Here is a 15,469-nt window from a genome sequence, read left to right on the forward strand (position 1 = left end):
ACACAAAAAAGGGGCACTTATTTTGGTAGAAAGTTGGATTGCAGTTCAGGAAGGATTTACCAGCTTGTCAGGGGGAAAAAAAAAAGGTGTGAGGGTCTGTAGTGGTCCAAAAAAAGTCCTGATGGCACTTGCATGTAGATAGTGATGTGAGAATGTCTGTAAAATGGGGAAACCACAAACCAAGAGATAAATCTGTTGGTTTACACATTAAGCTTGACAGGTGGATGAAGTGATGAGCTGTTAAGGACAAATCATTCTATTTTCAATTTGGTAGAAGGTGCAGGGAAGCTTCAGTGAAATCCAGACACCCTGGGCAGTGGGAGATGGGAAGAGTGAGTTCCACCAGGGTGGGTGTCCCTGCCATCTGCCAGGAGCTGCTGCCTCCTGTCACAAGCTGCCACTTGCTGGTCTAATATCTTTTGGACTCAGTAAAGCAAGTTTCTGCACAAAGGACATGGAATCATTCTCGTTTAGCAGGACAAGATAGGCAAAAATAGCAAATGGTGAGGTGATGATGGAGTGGTTTGAAATCAGGGCTGGTGCTGTGGGGGATTGATACGGAATTTCTGCCTCCCAGGGCATGGGGTGGGATCTTACCTCTCTTAGAAAAGCCTTTTTATAATGATCCTGGCACAAAGAGCGAGCATTAAAATCAAATTTGGTGATGAACAAAAGTGGGAGGCTTTGATAATATGAGGGAACTGGAGTGTCTTGGAGATTGGATGACTGAAGAGTGAGAAATAGAGATGAGATTAAATGTAGCAGCAGAGAGTGCAAGGATGTGAATTTATGGACAAGGAGAAATCTGTGGAGTATTTTATTGGAAATTAGTGAGGACAGGAAACTGAGATGTAGTGGTTGGTAAAGGATAGTGATAAGCCATCATGAAGCTGTGAAAAAGCATGTCAAAAAGTGGTTCCAAGATTAATAATGATGCTGTCAGATGAGAGAGGAATTCAAATTGGAGCAGGGACAAAAAGCTACCAGCTTGATACCGCAAATACAAGACTTTATTAAGAAGGGAAAGTGGCTGGGTCTGTGGAACCCTTTTCCTATTTCTGTGTCTACCTGGGATGACACTCTAAGAGCTTTTTATTACCTCAAGAGTTAAATAAAATAAAAATTAAAAAAATAAATTCTGTTACAGATAATGTTGTCGTGTTTTGACTAAGTCCCAAATCCCTCCTGATGGGTAGGTTGATTCCTGCAGTTTTTCACACTTTTGAGCAATTTCCCTTTCCAGTCTAGTTTTCTTGTCCATGTGCCTTACCCAGGTTCCCTAACCCCTTTGACATTGCTGCCGTGCTGTTTGTGAGCAAAGCCACTCGCAGACACTTGGCAGATGGAGAAGCAGCAGCTGGAACATCTGCTCCAGGTGGGGCTCCCAGCAGCAGGGCAGCCCTGGTCACCACGGGGAGTAAGGGCTGGGCTCCTTTTCAAAACAACAAACCCCTTCTGCCGTTCCTTTGGTGGAAAGGACACCATGGAAATACCATCCCGCCGGTGCGATGGACACACTGGGAAAGAGCAAGCTGGGTGTTGTTTAAAAGGTATAATTTGATTTAAACACAGGGAGGAGAATGAGATGATCTTTAAGGTCCCTTCCAACCCAAAGCATTCCTGATTCAGAGTGGAATTCCTGGGTTAGACTGGATGATGACAGAAGCACATGGTGTGTGAACGGAGTTACCCAGCAGTTGCATCAGACATGCAATCATGCAATCTAGCATGATTTTTTAATGATAATTCATTAGTTCATTTTGAGGGAGCGTTTCTTCTCATTAAGCCTGTGGCTGGATTCCCGGAGGTGCTTTACTGCAGGTACAGCACGGGCAGAAGGACAAAATTCGATTTTTCCTTTCTATTATCTTTTCTGGCAGCCCGGGGGCGGGGCCGCGCCGCCGTCCGTCACTCTGATTGACAGCAACAAGAGGCGTGGTTTATCACGCCCCGCCTCCGACGGGCGGGGGGCGTGGCTCCGCCGCGGCGCAATGGGCCCCCGTGATTGACAGCCGGCTCCGCGGAGAGGCGGGGCGGGCGGCGCGGCTCCTCGCGCGCCCATTGGCCAGCAGCGCCGTCGGGTGGGCGCCCCGGCGGCGCCGATTGGCGGGCGGCGGCGGGTGCCGCTGTGATTGGCAGGAGGCGGCGGGTGCGCGGCGGCCGCCGAGCGGTTTGTTTTGCGGGCGGCGGCGGCGGGGCCGGCCCGCACGGACCGGGGGCACCGGGACGCACCGGCAGCGCCTGCGCCCTCCCGCCCCCGCCCGCCGCTCCCGGAGCGCGGCCGCCGGGAGGAGGCGGCGGCGCGGGGCCTGGGAATGTGGCGGCGGCGGCGGCGGCTCTGAGCCCTCCCCTCGGCCCGGCCGCCATGGAGCCGCGGCGGTGACAGCGCCGTCCCGCAGCGCCCGCCGTGAGCGGGGCCGCCGCCCGCAGACATGGGTGAGGAGCGGCGGAGAAGCCCCGGGAGCCGGGGCCGCGTCATGGGCCGGGGCCGCTGCGGGCGGGAAGGGGCGGCGGGGGCTCGGCCGGGCCCCGCTCCGGGCCGCCGCCGCTGCTGCGGGGCGCTCGGACCCGCCGGGGCCGGCGCGGGCGGGCCCGGCAGCGGCAGCGCCGCGGGGAGCGGTGGATTTCAAGGATTTGGTTAAAATGGTGAAAATCGGTGTTTACCGAAACGTGCGGTGCCCCGGGCTGGTACCGAACTTGGCCAGACGCAGCGGGCCGGGCTGAGCTCAGGGGACTCCTCCACCTCCAGAAGTTGGCTCTGCTTGAGACGGGAATTGTTGTGCTCAAGCTTAATCGGAGAAATTTCTAATATTAAGTGCAGTTTGGGAATCCATCAAAATAGATTTTCCTTTATGGAGCTCCCCCCGAGTTCTCGTTTGCCATTCTTAGCCCAGACAGCAACATGTAAAAACAAGCAAAGGAGTTGGAAGAACTCTTTTTCAAGAGGAAAACGTTGTTATAAGGAGCTGCCATGACTGAATTGGATTGATTAATTCAAATTAATTTGGATTTGGACTGTATGTTCTGTATAAAGAACTGCTTATGGAGGGGGTCTTGTGCTTCCTAATTCCTTTTTCAGCTTAAAGAGAGGTGCTAGAATTAAACTTTTAATTGCTCTAAACCAGAATTTACTCATGCTTGCATATTGGCAAGGAAATTCCTGCTTTTCTGAGTCTGGAGTTTCATGGCTTCGTGGGCTACAACTTAAATGTTTCTTCCCCACAACCAAGTTTGGTTTTCTAAGACTCTCCTTCATTTAGTCTGTATACATAATTAACTTTTATACGTTAAATTCAAAAAGCATTGCAAATGTTATTCTACAACTACTTCAATATCTCTTTACTCTGTTTTGATTTGGTAAATACAACAAATTCATGCAAAACCATCACTAGATTTCTCTGCTACAAAGAGGAATACTGTAATCCACTCTGTTTAGAGCAGCAGGGCGCTTCGTAAACTTAAAATGGTTTAGAAGTAGGAACTTGGATTTCCATGAAAGTGTTTTCCAGTGGCAATTGGACCTGTGTTTGTAAACATGTGAGCACAGAATGAAAAAATACAATTTCATGGACCGCTCCACCATAGCATTGTGTGTATCATGGCACAGCTGCAGGCAGATTTTCCCTTTGCAGTGGGAAAAACCTAAATTCATTCAGCAACCGTGACCAAATAATCTGATTAATAACGGATGATGAGCTGTGCATGATGCTCTGACTCTCTTTGATGTGGTGTTTAACCCACCTGAAGGATGTGTGCAGTGCTGATGCAGGGTTTGCAGAGCTCAGCGGTGCAGCCGGGGCTCACCTGAGCGGATCCGGGACAGTCCCTGAGGTTTATTTCCCTCCTTGGCAGGCTGGAGAGCAGGGAGCTGCAGCCCGAGGTGGGCAGGGGGAGCGGGGCTGCCTTTGGGGAGCAGGCCCTGCTCCCTGCAGCCTTCCCCTCCGCTGGCTTTTCCTGCCTGTGTCACTTCCTTCCCTTGGCTCACACGCACCCGGTGACAGCGCGGAGGGAGCGGGGCTGAGCCTGCAGGTCAGCACCGGCTCAAATCCCAAATCCCAGTCCTTTCCTTTAACTTGTGGATGAGAACTGGGACCCTGAATATATCCTGCAAGGATAAGCCTCATAGAGATCTCTGATTTTTCCTCTCGCTCTACAAACCAGGTTGTTAGTGACTTCCTAAAGCTTGCACTCAGCAGCATTGTGGTACCACTAAAACTGCCCACAGCAAAGGACTCGAAACTCTTTTCAACTCTTTCTGCTTTTTGGAGACCTCTGGCATAGACACAATTTGTCTAAAATTTCCTCATTGCCCCCAGATCTACCAATGACTCACCTAAACCAGCTTTGCTGTTGTGGTGGTAGATAAACACACAGATGTGTTCACTTCTTTCTCTTTTCCACAATATAGCATCGTGTGTCCCACCATGACACCATCTAAAACATGATCCTGGCCTCGGGGGGTTCACAGACATATGCAAATACTTCTGCTGTTCTAACTTTGTGATTTTTTTTTTTCTTTTTCTAAACTGTTTCCATTTCCCACTTGTTCAGACCTGTGTAACAAACCAGGGATTGGTTGAAGTAAATGCTTTGTGGAGGGGAACAACTTTCTCTGTGAGCAGCAGTTTGCTTTTATCGAAGTTATAAAAATCCTTGAGTGTAGTTTTTAAAACATGAAAAGCATTTCCTGGACAACATCTTTCCCGCACAAAGCAGAACTGTGTTTCCCAGACCTACTGGAGACCAGGCAAAACAGGGTCTCTCAGTGCTCCAAAAATTGCTTCATTTTCATTTGTAGCAGCTTCTGCATTGTGCAGTTAATGTAAGGCTGCTCCATGTGCTTCTCCAAGTCAGTCTATGGAAATCCTCTCTTGGGATGGAACTAAAGAATATTCACGCTTCTCAGCATTAAATCCATCACAGTGCTGTTGTCACCACATACACTTTTTCCCTGTGCAAGCCCAGATCAGTATTTGACTTTATTTTATCCTTTTAAGAGATAAATACTCTGTCATATCCTACCTCATCAACATAGGGATGAGTTAGAGGATGTATGGTTTGGTAGTAGGGAACCAATAGCTCTGTGTAAGACTACTAAAAAATGTATGATAAGATTCAAACTCACCTGAAGTTGTTCCATCCCCTTTGTTAGAACATTAACTGTTCCCATTTTATGAAGATAAGTAATATTTTGGTGTTAGAATGACTGCAGTGAGTGAGATACAGACCTTGTAGGGCACTGACTGGGGTTTGTAGAATATCCCGAGTTGGGAGGGACCCCCAGGGATGGTGGAGTCCAGCTCCTGGTCCTACTCAGGACACCCCAACAATCCCCACCCTATTCCTGAGAGCATTGAGCTCCAGCGTTTGCCAGATGCTGCCCTTCAGAGTTTGTGGTGTCAATTCACAAATTGCTAATAAATAAATTCACTTCATAGCCAAGCTGCAATCTGTAATAGAGAACACACAGTTGGCTGGATGTGTCCTCTGTGCCACAAGTGAATGACTGCTGACTCCACACAGCCTGGAACTTGGGGTAGAACACCTGTAGCCAGCCACTGATCTTTGTTTTCCAGTGATGATAGTGTTTAGAGGAGAATTCTTATTCTCAGACCTATTCTTTGATGGACTTGATTTCTTGTCATCAGCCCTCAGCTATAAACTGCTTTCATAGCTCGTTTGCTTCTTGCCCAAAGGAACTCTGCCAAGACAAGCTCTTCTTCGTCCTCCTGGTATCTGGCCAAACCCAAACTGCACTGTAGTGGAAAAGTTGTATCCCAGCTCTTCCCTGAGTGTTTTGGGTGGTAGGAGCATCAGGGGTGTTCCAGGCCATAGGTTGTAGTATTTTGTTGCGCACGGTTTCAGCCTTTGTCTGCCAGGTGACTCCAAGGCTGTTCTTAATACCATCAAAAGGAAAGAATACCAGTAAATTGGAGACACTCCAGTAAAGGTAAAAGGTTAAATGTTCAACTGTAAAGTTGGAAACTTAAGAAAAAAAAAAAGGAAAAAGTTGTGCCATTGCCTACCTGGAACTTTAGCTTCATTCACAGCTGTTTCTTCACATTTTCATCCCACAAGGGGTTACTTAGTGCTGAGATAGATCCCAGCACTTATTTCCTTTGGCTGATGTGCTTCTCAAAAAGCAGCCTCTTGCTTTGGTTGTGTTACTTACACCACTTGCTTCTTTTACATGCAGTTGGAATGTCAAGGAGTGCTCTCCCTTCTCCACTGCCACAATGTGGTTATTGTCTCATTTGGCTTGTCTTGGACAGCAGAGATTTGCTGGGCTTTGATTTGGATTTTTTCATATTCTCTGCTCTGCATTCCTTTTTTAAGATTTTTTTTTCTGTAATTAACACCTTCTGCAGATGCATTGGGAAATTCTTTTCCTTCCCTTTCATGATCTGGTCTAGGTTTGATGTTTCTGGTAGAACATTGTAGAAACACAGTGGATGTATCTCAGATGTTGGGTGCTCTCAGGACCAAGTTAGGATTCACCTTCCAGTGCCTGAGGAGAGCCTGCAAGAAAGATGGAGAGAGGCTTTGCAAGTGGACAGGACACAGGGAACAGATTCCCACTGCCAGAGGGCAGGGATGGATGGGATGTTGGGAAGAAGTTCCTCCCTGTGAGGGTGAGGAGGCCCCTGGATCCCTGGCAGTGTCCAAGGCCAGGCTGGATGGGGTTGGAGCAGCCTGGGACAGTGGAAGGTGTCCCTGCCATGGCAGGGGTGGCACTGGATGGGCTTTGAGGTCCCTTCCAACCCAAACCATTTTGGGATCCTGTGAAAGCTAAAACAGACCAGGGCAGAAACTATTTGTTTTAGCAAAGATAATCCTAGTGTGACTGTTCTGTTCTGACTGGGACTTCAGCTGTTTCCTCCTTACAAAGAGGTGTATTTTTCTCATTCTGCTTTTAACTTTCAGCAGGATCTGCTCCCTGCGTGCTTTACAAGCCGTATGTGTCCCACATCTGTCATCTTTAAGCATTGCGAAAATCTAGTTTGTTATTCAGACATTGATTAATTATGAAGCCAGTCTTCTGCATAAAACATAAGCTGACTGCTTTGGAGAGACTCGTGAACAAATGCACGACACAAAATTGCAGAAACAAATCATCCCACTGAGTCCCTTTTACAGAGAAGTACCAGTGTGAGCCAGTCCATCCTTTGATGTTCAGCAGCTGTTCCCAGGACAGCTCTTCCAAATGCAAGTGATTTACCTATCAAACCAGTGCCATGAATCAGGGATGGATGTGTAGCCATGGTGGATTCTTAAAATTAAGTTTTGGCTATTTACAAATCAGCTTCAGAAATGCTCATTTCAATTCAAAGTTCTCAAAGTGGCAGAGCGAGGGGAAAAAAGGAGGAACTGTGATAACCTCATCTGGCTCACATCACTTCCAAAAATCCCAATTATCAAAAAAAAACCCCAAAACTTTTCTTTCAAATCTAGGGTTCAGCTCTTCCCAAACTCTTTTAGAAAGGGCAGCTTCTCCTGGGCATGTCCAGAGCTGATCAGGTCATTGCTTCAAATTCCATGCCTAAGTAATGCCTTAATATCAGGAAGGATTTAACTGAGTGTATTATTTGCCAAGGAAACGACACTTTATCCCTAAAACCTTTTTGAGTCTTGATATGTGAGACAGCAGGCAGGCAATGCAGAGGGCAGGAGTGTGCCAGGAGCAGTGCCAGCATGAGGTGCTGCTTTGTTAGTGCCTGGCAGCCAAGTGCCCAGTGCAGTCCCATTTTGGACAGAACTTCACTTGGTAGCTTCCTTTACCTTTTGCAATATCAAGAATTTAAGGTCCTTACCCTTGCTTAAGGAAAGGATTCATTTCCATAGCTTTCAGACCTTCATCTACCATCCATCACAGCTATTGTGCATTTCTCTCTTTTTACATCTTTGTTTTTTTCTCTAAGCACAAAGTTCTGCTAAGTACCACTTCTCAAAACAAACAGGCAGTGGGAGAGAATACTTTAAATTTATTACATCAGGAATCTTCAGAAAGTAATTCTTAGTCAGTGGAACATAGAAGAAAAAAATCAATGTGTGTCTTTATATTGCTGCAAGGCAAGAAGCCTTGAATTGAACCTGCTGCATTTTACTTTGCCAGCAGACAGTGTTCCTAGTGCTGGACAACTTGAACCTGTTCAGCAGATCTTGAAATCTCATAAAATGGTTTGAATTTTATTCCATCAGCTTGCTCTGAGGGAAGAGAGGAACGTGTTGGGGCAATCAGTGCAAGTGGATTTGTGTTCACAGATACTCCAAGAGGAATCTTTGTCCAGATTTTCATTTCTCTTTCTACTGGCCGTGGTTTGTTCCACCAGCAGGCAAGAATTCAGAGTTAACAGGACATAAAATGGGAAAGAACAGACTTTTCCCAGGTTTTCCTTGGCAGAAGCATGTCAGCTTGCCCTTCCTAAATGACCTGTGATAGTCTAGCAAATCTGTCCAGGTTTTGCTGCTTGTTGGGAAGACTTTTGAACAGAATTAGGGGCTGGGGATATTCATTCTCACCCATACTCTGCCCAGATCCTTCTATGATATTGGACAAGTGACTTAACATTTATCTGTCTATTATGTCATGATATTCAGTTAATTTTGGGCTTTTTTATGACTAAATTAAATCACAGTGTATTTGCAAAGATCCTAAAAAGGATTGTTGTTCTGTGAGCCAGCAGAAAACCAGTGTAGAAGTGTCAGAGCTGCAGAAATGTCATGGTTGGTGCTCACTCAGACAACTTACTCCTAAAATTCTTTTGCATCACAGATGAACAAGAGGCCTTGAAGTCCATCATGAAGGACCTGGTGGCACTCCAGATGGGCAGGCGGCACCGCCTGCCCGGGTATGACACCATGAAGAATAAGGACACTGCTCACTCCAACAGACAGGTAAAATTGTTTGTGAATGCCCGAACTGGTGACCTGGCACTGAAGGGACAGAGCAGGTGGACAGAGGAGATCAGATCCTTGGCTCTGTCCTTGTGCTTCCAACAGCCAAAGCATCAGATGGGAAGTAGCTCCTTGATCCTGCTCAGGCTGTGGCAAATATGGTAGCTTTTATATATTTTATATTTTTACATAAGACTAATGAATATCATATCAACTGTATGTATTATATATGCTATACATTTATGTAGTTTAATAAAATATTTAGTATATATTACATTATACATGTATGTATACTGCATTCTCCCCATATGTATTTTTTATGGGGTTTGGTCTGCCCAGCTAAAAAATTTAGCAAGTGACTTTCTGATTTCACAGTCATATTTCCATTTTTTTAAGTGATTTTATTCTTTTTTAAAGAAAAAACACAATGCCAGCAGTCCCCCCTCTTGGGCAGCCCTGCAATAATGAACCAGTGTGCCTCTGCAGTGGAAGAAAAAAAAATCCCGGTAAGAAAACTGACTTCATTTCCATATTAGCAATTATAAATTAGGAATATGTCTTCAAGTTGTGTGCAGTGACTTCATATTATTCCTGTGCTGTTAGCTGCATTGTTTCTTTACTGATCAATTCAAATGAGTTCTCTAGATTTCTTTTTTTCATTTTGGAGTAATTCTAGACTAAGTTGTTTCTCTTCCCACATCTAAAAACCACTCTTTAAGGTTATGTGTGAGTGACCACCTGCAGCTGGTCGTGGCTGGGATTGGGAAGGTCATTTTCCCTGGTCCAGCTCTGCAGGAATTCCGTGTGCTCCCAGGGACTCCGTGGGTCCTTTTGAACTGCATTCTTGACCACTGGGCCTGCCAGAAACTTCCTCCAGCTAAAGAGCATTTCCTGGCCACGTTTTTTTTGAAGTTCCTAGATGTATGATTGCCTATTGTCTGAGGCTTTCACAGATGGCTTAATCTATTCCAATCACATAAATTGTGCAGCAGAAATGATGGAGTCTTATCAGAGTAGATTTTTTCCCTTTTATTTTTATCTTTCTGACCTAAATTGGGTTTTGAACTTCAATGTCCAGAGTTGAAAGTTCAGCTTGTTGACTGTTGCATGCCACCCAGCATCTTCTGAGTTTACAGTGACTGCACAGGTTGCACAGTCAGTGCTTTTAACTATCAGATGGTCGTGATGATCCCTTTGCTGAAACCTTAGACCTTTAAAAGGTAACACAGAATCAGCCTGTTTGTAGCTCTGAGTTTCAGGGGCTGCATTTTTGAAAAAGCAGTGATTTATTCCATGTCTTAAGAATAAAGAATAATAAACAGGAATAAAAATTCAAAAATAGGAGTAGGAATAAAAAATGTAATACATTCCCTCTCTGTTTCCTGCCATGCATGCTTTGAGGATGCTTAAAGAAAATTGCCTTCAGATTAATAAGCAGTTAGGACTGAATTTCAGATTTTTCCCATGCAGTGTTAAAGATAGATTAATTTTTTTCAAAGTTTATTTCAATGTCCTCTGTTTAAGTGTTAGGTTGCAAAAATTACAGCTTAGTTTTTACCCCTTTTCTTCTCTTTCTCCTTCAGCAGTTTCTCCATTCCTCACGTGCTGGGTTCATGTATCAGCCACTTGTTTCCCCAGTCTGCTTCAGCTTCCACGGAGAAAGTTAAAAAACTAAAATCATAATATGGTGCATTTGTGTGCTGTTGTGTGTGCCAGAGTTTGATTGTGAGCTCACCTTTTGTTCTTTCTCCTGCAGAATGATGTCAGGATAAAGTTTGAACATAATGGGGAGAGACGGTAAGTTGGCCTTCACTGCTTTGATTCTTTGCTTGGGAGAATGATTTAGTCATCAGTAATTTAGCTTAAATATTTTGTTGGCTTTGCTTTCCTTTTTCCTGAATGGAAATCACACAGTGAAGGCAATAGCAAACAGCTCACACACAACTTGGTTATTTTTAGAGATCAGTGTGTCATAAAACACTGATTTATTTCCATAACATTTATTTGTAAGTGAACTGCAGAATTTTTAAAAGCTGTCCAGCCTGAAAAAAATTCAGCCTGAAAGTCTTGTTTCAGATATGTTCCCATTTTTTCATTTAACTGAAACCAAACGAAGCTGATCAAATCAGCATCATTCTTTTCTAGTTTCTCACTTCCTGATGCCCTGTCACTATCATTGCCCTGCTGTGATTGAGCAATTGATACAATAAGGGGAGATTTTTTTCTCATTGGTGTAAGACCTTCTTTGTTATTTCCTCTGATATTTGGTTTTTAGAGACATTCTTTTACCAAAAAAAACAGAAATAACTGAAATAGCGGTTTCAGTTTTTACAGCATTGTTTCCAATGGATAAAATTGCTGAACTATTTCAAAGTAGGTCCCCAAAAGCCTCTTATTTGCCATCAATTCAAGAGGAACTCTTGAAACATTTAATGACCCGTGGCTGTGTGAACTCAGGAGGGCTCCAGGCTTGTCTGTGGTCTCTGGGTCTGCTCTCACTGAGGGAAAACATGGTGCTGGGCTATAGTGTTCTTATTTTGGAAGATATTAATTGGGTTGTAAGCATGAATGTATGTGCCATCCTCACAGCCATCTTGAGAGATGGTTTCTCCCAGGCCAGACAGTACTTCCAACATGAAGTAGTTCACAATTTCGTGATAAAATGCAAATTTAATGTCCATGGCACAGGAGAACAAGTTGTCTGTAGTGATCCTCACAGCCTGTTCTAGCAGAGGTTATTGGCCAGGTTGTTGAAGCTCCTCCTTTGTCAGATTTTGGGATTTCTGTTAGGGAAGCAGAAGTGTTCTTTGTTGGCAAAGCAGGCTGTGGAGAATAATTTCTACTCTTCCCCCAAACTTGAACTGTTTCTTTCACTGAAATCCTATGTGATGAATTCTCTCAGTGACTTCTTGTGCTGTGGGAGAAATTTTACAGGTAATCATCACTGGGATTTGCTTCTTCCTTTGTCAGCCAGGTCTGCTCAGCACTATTCTGTGTCAGGGGCTTTGTGGGGACAACAGAGCCACAGTGGGAAATGTCACAGTTCCTTGTCACACTGTGTCAGGACAGGGGAACGCTCCTGTCACCACAGGCTTATCATCTTGCCTGTCTGCTGGGTGCATTCCAGGGGGCAGAAGGGTTTTCTCCTGGTTTGTTTTTTTTTTTTTTTTTTCCTAAAATGAAAAGGTTGATTGTGTGTCAGTCTAATTATGCAGTTGTGCTCGCCCGAATTCCCTGCTCCCAGCACAGTGTGCAGTTCCAGACAGGGAGCTTGCACCAGAATGTCAGTGTGTGTGCTTGGTTTCACAGGAGCTGCCAGATCTAACCACAAATATTTAAGGTGGTCAGGCAGGAATGGGCTCCTTAAACCCTGCAGTCCAGGATTTTGTGTTAGAGGAGTGCACAGAGTTTTTAAACTAATAAAATTTGTGGCACCTGAGAACAGCTCTGCTTTTGAAAGCATTGAGTGTAGAATGGGAGCCTTTATAAGGGACTGAGAGCCACATTGCATTTGTGTGGTGCCAGAGCACTGTGATTTCATGTATGGGTTTCTTAGGAATATGTAGAAAATGTTATTGTGGGCAGCTTTTTAACAAGGACAATTATTTCCAAACTGCTGAATGTTGTAGGTCTGGTAGCAAGATAACCCTTCATGGGAAGGGGCTGAGGAACACAAGGGTTATTTCAAACAAAAGCTGCATCTCTTAAAAGGATACCCAGGGCTGATGAGGCTGTGTGGATGGATGACTGGGAAACTAAACCTTCTCTCCAAAGCACAGGTTCATCCCAGAGCCACAGAATCCCAGGATGGTTTGGGTTGGAAGGGACCTCAAAGACCCAGTGCCACCCCTGCCATGGGCAGGGACACCTTCCACTGTCCCAGGTCACTCCAAACCCCATCCAGCCTGGCCTGGGACACTGCCAGGGATCCATTGGCAGCCACAGCTGCTCTGTGGCCCCTACACAAAGCCCCTCTCCCCCGCTTTCCCCACAAACTCCTGTGAGAAAATTCAGAGTCTCAGTTGGGCAAGAACAGGTCTTGAGTTTCCGTGGTCCACTCTGTGACTTGGAAGTCCAAACAGTCCCTTGATCATTTGTAGTGCGCTGATGTAGCAAAAGAAATAGGAGGAAGATAAATATAAAAAACCTGAAAGTTTTTTCGTTGCAAAAGATATTTTTTTCTGAAAGTTAACTAGCAGAAATTGCTTTGGAAAGAACACTAATCTTCCAACTGAGGACAAAAAGTATAACCAGATATTTTAATAGTTTGTGTGTGAAGAGGATCTTGGATTGTTTAGCCTGGAGAAGAGTAGGCTCGGGGGAGACCTTGTTGTATCCTGTTATTTCTGCCTCGTGACAAGTTTGTTAATTGGTGCTCACAATCCAGCTCTTTGTGGCAGAACCTCATCTGTGCCAGAGCAGGTGGTATTTTTTAAGCCAAGGTGCACAGGGCATTTGTATCCTGTTATGTGAAAGGCGTTTATTCAAAAAAGGATTCTTTTCTGCCCAGGGACAAAGGGATTCTATTTGAAATCTCCAGCTGAATATTGCATTTTGACAAACTGTAGGGAAATGGGCCAGAGATCAATAATTCCTTATTGAAATAATACAAATAAATTTAAATTTGAAAGGTTCCCTACTTGCTTGTGGATGAAAGGAGACCATTCAGATGTGTTTTTAATGGTTCAGCCATGTGATTTGATTGCACTATCATTGTGAATCTCTGGAGTGAGGCAGTGGCTCTCTTTCCTCCCAGGATTATTCCGTTTGTCCGTCCCGTGCGCTACGAAGACGTGCAGCAGAAAGTGAAAACAGCCTTTGGGCAGCCCCTGGACCTCCACTACATGAACAACGAGGTACTGAGCTCTCAGTGCTCTCTGCGTGACACTTCCTTTCCCCAGCACAAATTCCCTACCCAGAAATTTAATTTTTGGGTCTTTCTTTAATACAAACCATCGTTGAATCCCTGATCCAAAAGGCAAATGTGCTGATCCTGATAAAGCGTCTCACTGATGTGTGTGTGTTGTACAAACATCAGCATCTTGTTTCCCTTGTTCTGTGTTGCTTAGGACACTCTATTTCTACATAAAACCAAATTTTCACTTGATCATAGTTCTGGATACTTAAGTATTCTGATACCATTTTCTCATCAGAGAGTCAGGGGCTGACAAGTCTCTGTTCTTTGCAGACAGCAAATCCAGGTAGCAATTCACACTTTTGTGGCTTTAGAGGAATTTGCATTAGGGTCAGCCATTTCTCTGACATGGGAGGAAAACCTCATTAAAAAGTAAGACAGCATTGGAGTGAAAATCTGTGGAATAACTGAGCAATCAGAATCCTGTTTTAGAGTCTGGTGTTTTTCTAATGTTTGTTTAAATACCCATTGTATTTAAACAACCCATTGTAGAAGTAGAGTTTTTCTTTTCTGTCTTTTCTAATGATTTTCTTCCATGCTCTTTATTTTGCAGCTCTCTATTCCTTTGAAAAACCAAGATGACCTGGATAAAGCTGTGGATCTCTTGGACAGGAGCTCAAATGTGAAAAGCCTGAGGATACTGTTGCTGTCCCAGGACAGAAACCATGTGGGTAACAACTTCTGGGACTGCAAAATCAAGAGGTTTACCCCTAAGACCCTAAAGCATGATGGCAGCATTAACTGAGTGTGACAGGGATTATAAAATCACTTTTCCCAGGCACAAATGCATGTGTTTATCCTCTTTGCATAGGCTCAGCTATAGGTGTCTCTTTGTGTTGGATTTTTTCCCTGACTTCAGCAGCTGTTTGGGGGCTAAAACATTGCAGTTTTTAAAGCAGGGTGACCTCATTAGCACCTTCATCCAGCTCCCATGGACCTGCCCATGGTGGAGTTTATGTGACTTAAATCAGACTCTTTCCTTACTCCTTTCAAGTGTATGCACTCATTAAATGTGCAACCATCCAGTAATTTAATATTGAATTAAAATATTTGAGTTGTTGCACCTTCTTCGCTTGTCATGTTCAAATAATTTTTGGAAGTCAGAATTTATTTCCTTGAGGTGTCTTTGGTTATGTTCTTTTCAAATAAGATAAATTTTGTAACTCAAGAGGAGGGGAATATTGCACCTTCTTGTAAAGCTAGGTGTGTTGGGTCAGGGTTAAAATTGAAAGTGTCTGCAGGTATTGAGCCCCTGCTTTGACACAGAATCTCAGTGGCTTGGGGGAGGTTTCATGTGTCTCACTCCTCTTCCTGCTTTGAATGAGATGAGAGCTCTGTAGAAAAATGATCTTTAATTAGATAATATCTATGTAAGTTCAGGGAAAGAATGAATAAATTCATCTTGGCATCTCCTGACTGTTGGTACTATTAACCTCTCCAGAATTTATTTTTACTTAGTTTGAGTTATGAATTTACTTTTTAAAGGCTGTGGGGAGTCAGATTACTTCTGAAACAGTGCAAGATTCAAAATTTATCTCTGCTGGCAAAGGTGGTTGATGGAAATGGGAGGTGCTTCTGTGTTCTGGTCTCAGGGGGTGACAGGAACCCCTCAGGTACCTGGTGGTGTCAGGCACTGCAAATCATGCACTTGGGTTGAGC

The 15,469-nt window shown here is 44.4% G+C and overlaps 1 protein-coding gene across 1 annotated transcript in view; it reads left to right on the forward strand.

Annotated features, from left to right (window-relative positions):
• Positions 1 to 2,283: 2,283 nt before the first annotated feature.
• Positions 2,284 to 15,469, forward strand: part of MAP3K3 (mitogen-activated protein kinase kinase kinase 3) — a 32,047-nt gene continuing 18,861 nt past the window's right edge. The window contains 7 exon segments of the mRNA XM_030966150.1: positions 2,284 to 2,436; positions 8,774 to 8,895; positions 9,313 to 9,328; positions 9,331 to 9,401; positions 10,652 to 10,692; positions 13,652 to 13,751; positions 14,364 to 14,477. Coding sequence (XP_030822010.1) covers positions 2,433 to 2,436; positions 8,774 to 8,895; positions 9,313 to 9,328; positions 9,331 to 9,401; positions 10,652 to 10,692; positions 13,652 to 13,751; positions 14,364 to 14,477 — 468 coding nt within the window. The 5' untranslated portion in view covers positions 2,284 to 2,432.

Source organism: Camarhynchus parvulus, chromosome 27 (assembly GCF_901933205.1).
Source record: "Camarhynchus parvulus chromosome 27, STF_HiC, whole genome shotgun sequence".
NCBI lineage: Eukaryota > Metazoa > Chordata > Aves > Passeriformes > Thraupidae > Camarhynchus > Camarhynchus parvulus.